This window comes from Mizuhopecten yessoensis, unplaced genomic scaffold (genome assembly GCF_002113885.1).
Source record: "Mizuhopecten yessoensis strain PY_sf001 unplaced genomic scaffold, ASM211388v2 scaffold11031, whole genome shotgun sequence".
In the NCBI taxonomy this organism is placed as follows: domain Eukaryota; kingdom Metazoa; phylum Mollusca; class Bivalvia; order Pectinida; family Pectinidae; genus Mizuhopecten; species Mizuhopecten yessoensis.
In genome coordinates, this window is record NW_018408844.1 from 216,838 (window position 1) to 226,031 (window position 9,194).

A 9,194-nucleotide genomic window follows, 5' to 3' on the forward strand; every position below is an offset into this window, starting at 1 on the left:
AACTGTTTTACCAAATGATGAGAAAGAGAAAAACAGCCTTCTTTGAATCTGTAAACTTGTTAACTCGTGTATAAAAGGGAAGTAACTTTTGTTAGGTATGACAAGTGATAACCAAAAACAAGAAAATGCTCTTTAGTTTGTCCCTGCTACACAATTGTAGGTTTAGAAGTGTATTGCATGTAGCCTGGTAATGTGGTAAATGGGGAGGAATGGTTTGATATTTGTTTTGTTAATCATCGAAAGCTGACTCCTCAGAGGGATACAACATCAGCACCACACACCTACGGATTTACTTACAAAACCTGTTCAGTCTAGTTATTGTATATTTGATAAAAATATTTAAATACCAGAAAGTTTTCTTTTTATTCTATTCAACAATAACACATTTTCAAGAAGAATTAATGAATTTCGCATTAATGAATTTCCCTAACTATTTAAGTACTTGTTAATATTTCTTGATTGATATTTTTGTCCAGAAAGTTCATATCTATTGCTGTATTTTATAACATTCAGGTGTATTTGTGTTTGTCCTTTTAACTTCCAAAATTTCAGGATGATTGTGACAATTGCCTTACATTACAATGTCAATATTTCAATTGTATAATATGTGAAGCCATTTGACAGACTTCACTAAAACCTGATGACAGGTTATCAAATAAAATGAAAAAAAGAATGATGATATTGTCAATTGTTTCAAAATTAGTAAGTATGTTTGTTATCAGGGATTCAAAATAATAGTATGATGTAAAAACACCATAACTTCTTTTTTTATTTCTTTGGTAAAATAATTTTTATTTCTTTAATTTGCTTTAATGTGTCATAAGTTTAAGGAAGTTCATGAAAAAATTTGTGCCAAGTAAGTTTTACTGACTGGTCACTTTTTGTTTTCTTTACGTAGTGGTCAGTGGGGGTCCTCTGATAAACCTTATCAACACTCCATCGGTTGATGACCACCTGGTCCGACTGCTGACCGTTAACTATGTCAAGGTAAGGTTTTAGCTCACCTGGTCCGACTGCTGACCGTTCACTATGTCAAGGTAAGGTTTTAGCTCACCTGGTCCGACAGTTCTGAGTGTAAAAATGTAATGGGGCGGGACTAGAATTCCCATCCTGGACCTCAGATTATGATGCTGTGACCCACTGAGCTACATCGTACCAGGTCATCAGTATTATTAGCTCACCTGCCATACCGTTGCGTCCGTCGTTCGTACGTCAACAATTTTTTGAAACGACTTCTTCTTCTTAACCACTGATAGGTCAACTAAATTTGACAGGAAGCATCCCTAGGTGGTGGGGATTCAAAACTGTACAAATGATGGGGCTGACCCCTCAGGGGGCTGAGGGGCGGGCCAAAAGGAGTCAATTTGGCTATACTGCTTTAAGCGACTCCTTCTCTGGAACTAAGTGATGGATATCAACCATATTAGACTGGAAGCATCCCTAGGTGGTGGGGATTCAAAATTGTACAAATGATGGGGGTGACCCCCCAGGGGGATGAGGGGCGGGCAAAAAAGGGGAAATTTGGCTATACTGCTTTAAGCGACTTCTTCTCTGGAACCAGTAGATGGATATCAACCATATTTAATTGAAAGCATCCCTAGGTGGTGGAGATTCAAAATTGTACAAATAATTTGGCTAACCCCCCAGGGGGCTGAGGGGTGGGGCCAAAAGGGGGCAATTTGGCTTATTGCTGCAAACAACTTCTTCTGTAGAACTGTGCACTGGATATCAATTATATTTGATCAAAAGCATTCTTGGGAGGCAGGGATTCAAAATTGTACAGTTGGTGGGGCTGAGGGGCGGGGGCCAAAAAGGATATTTGGCTTTATTGCTTTAAACGACTTCTTCTCTGGAACTAAGAAGTGGATATCAATCATATTTGATCAAAAGCATTCATGGGAGGCAAGAATTCAAAATTGTACAAATGGTGTGGCTGACCCCCCAGGGGGGTGAGGGGCGGGGCCAAAAAGGGTAATTTGGCTATATTGCTTTAAGAGACTTCTTCTCTGGAACTAAGAGATGGATATCAACCATATTTAACTGGAAGCATCCCTAGGGGGTGGGGATTCAAAATTGTACAAATGGTGGGGCTGACCCCCAGGGGGCTGAGGGTGGGGCCAAAAAAGGGCAATTTGGCTATATAGCTATAAACGACTTCTTTTGTAGAACTATGCCATGGATATTGATCATATTTGGTTGGAAGCATTCCTGGGAGGCAGGGATTCAAAATTGTACAAATGGTGGGGCTGACCCTTAGGGATGGGGCCAAAAAAGGTGCATTACTTGGAAATGGTTGAGATCCCCACCATATAACCATGGTATACAAATGCTGGGCATAAAGAGACGAATGCAGTCATGATATCAGAATAGACCCTGGGGTCTGACAGCTTGGAAACAGTTGAGAGCCCACCCTATAACAGTATATACAATTGCTGAGTATAAAAAGAATGTACAGGTTTTATGTTTCCCCTGTAGTGGAACAGGGATCATTTAGGGAAACTCTTAAACCAAGTCTGTAACAAATGACTAGATAGGTCATCACAGTAACATAAAAGAAGCCCAGGTTTTAATTAATGAGATTCTGTAACTAACCAGTATGTATAATCGAAGGCTAATCCTAGGCCTGTCATGGTCCTGACTTTGCCACCACACCCAAGTCTGTAACTAACCAATATGTATAATCGAAGGCTAATCCTGACGTTCCTGATTACGCCACCACACACAAGTCTGTAATTAACTAATGTTTATAATCGTAGGCTAATCCTGACAGTCCTGATTTCACCACCACACACAAGTCTGTAATTAACTAATGTTTATAATCGTAGGCTAACCCTAGGCCTGTCATGGTCCTGACTTCGCCACCACACGTACACAAGTCTGTAATTAACTAATGTTTATAATCGTAGGCTAATCCTGACGGTCCTGACTTCGCCACCACACACAGGTCTGTAATTAACTAATGTTTATAATCGTAGACTGATCCTGACGGTCCTGATTACGCCACCACACACAGGTCTGTAATTAACTAATGTTTATAATCGTAGTCTAATCCTGATGGTCCTGACTTTAATTTGCCACCACACACAAGTCTGTAATTAACTAATGTTTATAATCGTAGTCTAATCCTGACGGTCCTGATTTCGCCACCACACACAAGACTGTAATTCACTCATGTTTATAATCGTAGGCTAATCCTGACGGTCCTGACTTCACCACCACACACAAGTCTGTAATTAACTAATGATTATAATCGTAGGCTAATCCTGACGGTCCTGACTTCGCCACCACACACAAGAAAACTGAACAGACTGTGACAGTTACCTTCACTGCGTTAGAGGTCATGCTCCACCAGGAGGCGCTGCTGTCTCTCATTGTATTTGCCGAGGGCCTACAGCCGCCACCACGACCTCAAGTTGAGGTCAAGGCTAGTACGACCAGTGAGAAAAAAGAAGAATCGGCGGAGAAAAAAGACAGTCAGAAATCTGGATCAAAGAGTAAGTCTTTTTCACATTTTGAAATTGTTTTTACAATTACAGCATGTTGATTTTAGTCAATCCATTATCTAGATATACTTACAGATGTACTGTTTACTTTTTCAGCTGTAGAGAAGCTGGATTTCTTTGCCACTGTACTCAGTATTATCACAGGACTAGTATACTGTTTGTTTTCGTGTTGTAGAGAAAGGGAAGGAGAAGGATCCTGACCAGATCGATATAAAAGTAAATGCTGAGCTGAACCAGATCGGGGTGACCATCTGTACGAAACACAACCTCATTACAGACATGCGAGTCAAAGGTAACAACATAATGAATATTGTTGTTATATTTATTGTAATACTACATCAGTCAAAATGTGTCATTTGTCAGAGGGACATATGATATAACCTAAAATAGGGCATTACTATGGTTTATACTAGCCAGGAAATGTTCTGACATTTAGGTCAGTATTTTGAAATTACTGGAAAATAGGTTTTTATGGAAAAGTGCCAGAATTTGATCAAAATTCAAAAGTACTAGAATATATACTGCAGACAGTAAACATCCATTTTCTTACACTCTGTTTCACGAAAAAGTTGTATCATACTGTGTCCAAAATCTGTCTTAACTGTTTGTTTTGGGTTTATATTTGATTACATTTCCCCAGCATCTTTTGGAGGGATGCCGGAAGCCAAATCAGAGTAATTATTAATGCTGATAAAAAATCAGTGTAATTATTAATGGTGAGAATATTGGTGTTGTTATTGACGCTAGAAAAACTGGTGTAGCTATTAATGGTGAGAATATTGGTGTTGTTATTGACGCTAGGAAAACTGGTGTAGCTATTAATGGTGAGAATATTGGTGTAGTTATTGACGCTAGGAAACCTGGTGTAGCTATTAATGGTGAGAATATTTGTGTAATTATTGACGCTAGGAAAACTGGTGTAACTATTAATGGTGAGAATATTTGTGTTGTTATTGACGCTAGGAAAACTGGTGTAGCTATTAATGGTGAGAATATTGGTGAAACTATTGATGCTAGGAAACCTGGTGTAGCTATTAATGGTGAGAATATTGGTGTTGTTATTGACGCTAGGAAAACTGGTGTAGCTATTAATGGTGAGAATATTGGTGTAGTTATTGACGCTAGGAAACCTGGTGTAGCTATTAATGGTGAGAATATTGGTGTAATTATTGACGCTAGGAAAACTGGTGTAACTATTAATGGTGAGAATATTTGTGTTGTTATTGACGCTAGGAAAACTGGTGTAGCTATTAATGGTGAGAATATTGGTGAAACTATTGATGCTAGGAAACCTGGTGTAGCTATTAATGGTGAGAATATTGGTGTTGTTATTGACGCTAGGAAAACTGGTGTAGCTATTAATGGTGAGAATATTGGTGTAGTTATTGACGCTAGGAAACCTGGTGTAGCTATTAATGGTGAGAATATTGGTGTAATTATTGACGCTAGGAAAACTGGTGTAACTATTAATGGTGAGAATATTTGTGTTGTTATTGACGCTAGGAAAACTGGTGTAGCTATTAATGGTGAGAATATTGGTGAAACTATTGATGCTAGGAAACCTGGTGTAGCTATTAATGGTGAGAATATTGGTGTTGTTATTGACGCTAGGAAAACTGGTGTAGCTATTAATGGTGAGAATATTGGTGTAGTTATTGACGCTAGGAAACCTGGTGTAGCTATTAATGGTGAGAATATTGGTGTAATTATTGACGCTAGGAAAACTGGTGTAACTATTAATGGTGAGAATATTGGTGTAATTATTGACGCTAGGAAAACTGGTGTAGCTATTAATGGTGAGAATATTGGTGTAATTAATGATGCTAGGAAAACTGGTGTAGCTATTAATGGTGAGAATATTGGTGTAAGTATTGACGCTAGGAAAACTGGTGTAACTATTAATGATGAGAATATTGGTGTTGTTATTGGCACTAGGAAAAATGGTGTAGCTATTAATGTTGAGAATATTGGTGTAATTATTGACGCTAGGAAAACTGGTGTAGCTATTAATGGTGAGAATATTGGTGTAATTATTGACGCTAGGAAAACTGGTGTAGCTATTAATGGAGAGAATATTGGTGTAAGTATTGACGCTAGGAAAACTGGTGTAACTATTAATGGTGAGAATATTGGTGTAATTATTGACGCTAGGAAAAATGGTGTAGCAATTAATGGTGAGAATATTGGTGTAATTAATGACTCTTCTTGTATCCCACTGATTGTTTGTTGGACAGGAATTGATGCCAAGGTCACGATTCAGGAAGAGAAAACAGTAGTGTCGGCCATGTTGAAGGCCATCACGATCTTTGACCCGGACCCAGACACACTGTACCAAAAGGTTTGTACACTATCCAAATGAGCTACTGGTACCAAGTGAGACCACTGAAGGTTTTAGAGAAAGGAGTTAACCTGCTGAATCCCACTACATGATTGTATGAGGTGACTTATGTCTCCTGTGGAATCAGTGTTTCCTTTTGTGTCCTTTGTTAGGTGGACATTGAAGAAACCACAATTAACCTGCTGCTGTCATCGTTACTTTTACCTATTTATTTGATTTCTTTTCAAGTCCTTTTCTGTTCCCACTTTTTCTATTATAAGCTTTCAGAGTTAATATTTTCTCAAGGTTCCTAGCTTTTAACGATTATTTCTACAGTGTTACCCCGGGTGATTTGATCATGTGGCCTGAATGACCTTATTGTGTGACCCTGTATGACCTTATTTTGTGATTGTGTGACCCTGTATGACCTTATTATGTGACTGTGTGACCCTTGTATGACCTTAGTATGTTACTGTGTGACCCTGTATGACCTTATTATGTGACTGTGTGACCCTGTATGACCTTAGTATGTGACTGTGTGGCCCTGATAACCTTATTGTGTTGATGGGTTGTTAGGGCTTCTACATATAAACAAATAAATGTAATAAAATGTTAAAAAAGAAAGTTTGTCGCAATCTCCCAATCAATACATTTACTCTTGTTTGGGAATTAAGATCTCATAACTTTAGGTGCAGTCACCAATCCAGAAACTTGCAGTAAATTTCATTGTAAACAGAAGATGACATTCCAAATTTAAAAAATTATTCATGTCAGAAAATTGCCAAATAGGTGGTAAAATTTTCACATATTGAAATGACTGTATTGTCAATAAAAACCCTTGTGTGTAAACAAACATATGTGTTCTATAAAAGTCATTTTCTCCTAAAATTTGTAAAGAAATATACAAAATATTATGTGAAGAAAGTCATGCTTGGCAAAACCAATGTTTCGTTATTGTAAAACATGTTAGTAGAGACTTTTTCTCTAGGTACTTTTCCTGGTTAATAAAGACAGATTGTAAAGACTACCTTAAAGTCACTAACTGTACACACTACCTTACAGCCACTAACTGGACACCCTATCTTACAGCCACTAACTGTACACACTCCCTTCCAGCCACTAACTGGACACACTATCTTACATCCACTAACTGGACACACTACCTTACAGTAACTAACTGGACACACTACCTTACAGCCACAAACTGGACACACTACCTTACAGAAACTAACTGTACACGCTATCTTACATCCACTAACTTTACACACTACCTTACAGCCACTAACTGTACACACTCCCTTACAGCCACTAACAGATTGTAAAGACTACCTTAAAGTCACTAACTGTACACACTACATTACAGCCACTAACTGGACACACTATCTTACATCCACTAACTGGACACACTACCTTACAGTCACTAACTTCTACCTCAAGTGTCAACTATCTAACAACCACCAACTGGACACACTATCTTACAGTCACTGACTGTACACACTATCTTACAGCCACTGACTGTACACACTATCTTACAGCCACTGACTGTACACACTATCTTACAGCCACTGACTGTACACACTATCTTACAGCCACTAACTGTACACATTCCCTTACAGCAACTAACGAGACACACTACCTTACAGCCACAAACTGGACACACTATCTTACAGCCCCTAACTGTACACACTACCTTACAGCCACTTACTGTACACACTACCTTACAGCCACTAACAGATTGTAAAGACTACCTTAAAGTCACTAACTGTACACACTCCCTTACAGCCACTAACAGATTGTAAAGACTACCTTAAAGTCACTAACTGTACACACTCCCTTACAGCCACTAACAGATTGTAAAGACTACCTTAAAGTCACTAACTGTACACACTCCCTTACAGCCACAAACTGGACACACTATCTTACAGCCACTAATTGTACACATTACCTTACAGCAACTAACGAGACACACTACCTTACAGCCACAAACTGGACACACTATCTTACAGCCCCTAACTGTACACACTACCTTACAGCCACAAACTGGACACACTACCTTACAGCAACTAACTGTACACGCTATCTTACATCCAATAACTTTACACACTACCTTACAGCCACTAACTGTACACACTACCTTACAGCCACTAACTGGACACACTACCTTACAGTCACTAACTGGACATACTATCTTACAGCCACTAACTGTACACACTACCTTACATCCAATAACTTTACACACTACCTTACAGCCACTAACTGTACACACTACCTTACCGCCACTAACTGTACACACTACCTTACAGCCACTAACTGGACACACTACCTTACAGTCACTAACTGCTACCTCAAGTGTCAACTATCTAACAACCACCAACTGGACACACTATCTTACAGTCACTGACTGTACACACTATCTTACAGCCACTAACTGTACACATTACCTTACAGCAACTAACGAGACACACTACCTTACAGCCACAAACTGGACACACTATCTTACAGCCACTAATTGTACACATTACCTTACAGCCACTAACTGGACACACTACCTTACAACCACTAACTGGACACACTACCTTACAGCCACTAACTGCTACCTCAAGTGTCAACTACCTTACAACCACTAACTGGACTCACTATCTTACAGCCACTGACTGTACACACTATCTTACAGCCACTAACTGTACACGCTACCTTACAGCCACTAACTGTACACATTCCCTTACAGCAACTAACTGGACACACTCCCTTACAACCACTAACTGGACACTCTACCTTACAGCCACAAACTGGACACACTACCTTACAGCCACTAACTAGACAAACTACTTTACATCCACTAACTGGACACACTACCTTACAGCCACTAACTGCTACCACAAGTGTCAACTACCTTACAGCCACTAACTGACCACACTACCTTACAGCCACTAACTGGCCACACTACCTTACAGCCACTTACTAGACACACTACCTTACAGCCACTAACTGCTACCTCAAGTGTCAACTACCTAACAACCACCAACTGGACTCACTATCTTACAGCCACTGACTGTACACACTATCTTACAGCCACTAACTGTACACATTACCTTACAGCAACTAACTGGACACACTACCTTACAGCCACAAACTGGACACACTATCTTACAGCCACTAACTGTACACACTACCTTACAGCCATTAACTGGACACACTATCTTACAGCCACTAATTGTACACATTACCTTACAGCAACTTACTGGACACACTATCTTACAGCCACTAACTGGACGCACTACCTTACAGCCACTAACTGGACACACTACCTTACAGTCACTAACTGGACACACTACCTTACAGCCACTAACTGTACACACTACCTTACAGCCACT

The 9,194-nt window shown here is 39.4% G+C and overlaps 1 protein-coding gene across 10 annotated transcripts in view; it reads left to right on the top strand.

Moving 5' to 3' along the window:
* Positions 1 to 9,194, top strand: part of LOC110464761 (vacuolar protein sorting-associated protein 13A-like) — a 188,059-nt gene that overhangs the window by 72,245 nt on the left and 106,620 nt on the right. For all 10 annotated transcript variants that reach the window (XM_021520142.1, XM_021520133.1, XM_021520132.1 and 7 more), the window contains 4 exons: positions 899 to 987; positions 3,257 to 3,494; positions 3,679 to 3,795; positions 5,738 to 5,841. In XM_021520142.1, the coding sequence (XP_021375817.1) occupies positions 899 to 987; positions 3,257 to 3,494; positions 3,679 to 3,795; positions 5,738 to 5,841 (548 nt within the window). The remainder of the gene's footprint in view (positions 1 to 898; positions 988 to 3,256; positions 3,495 to 3,678; positions 3,796 to 5,737; positions 5,842 to 9,194) is intronic.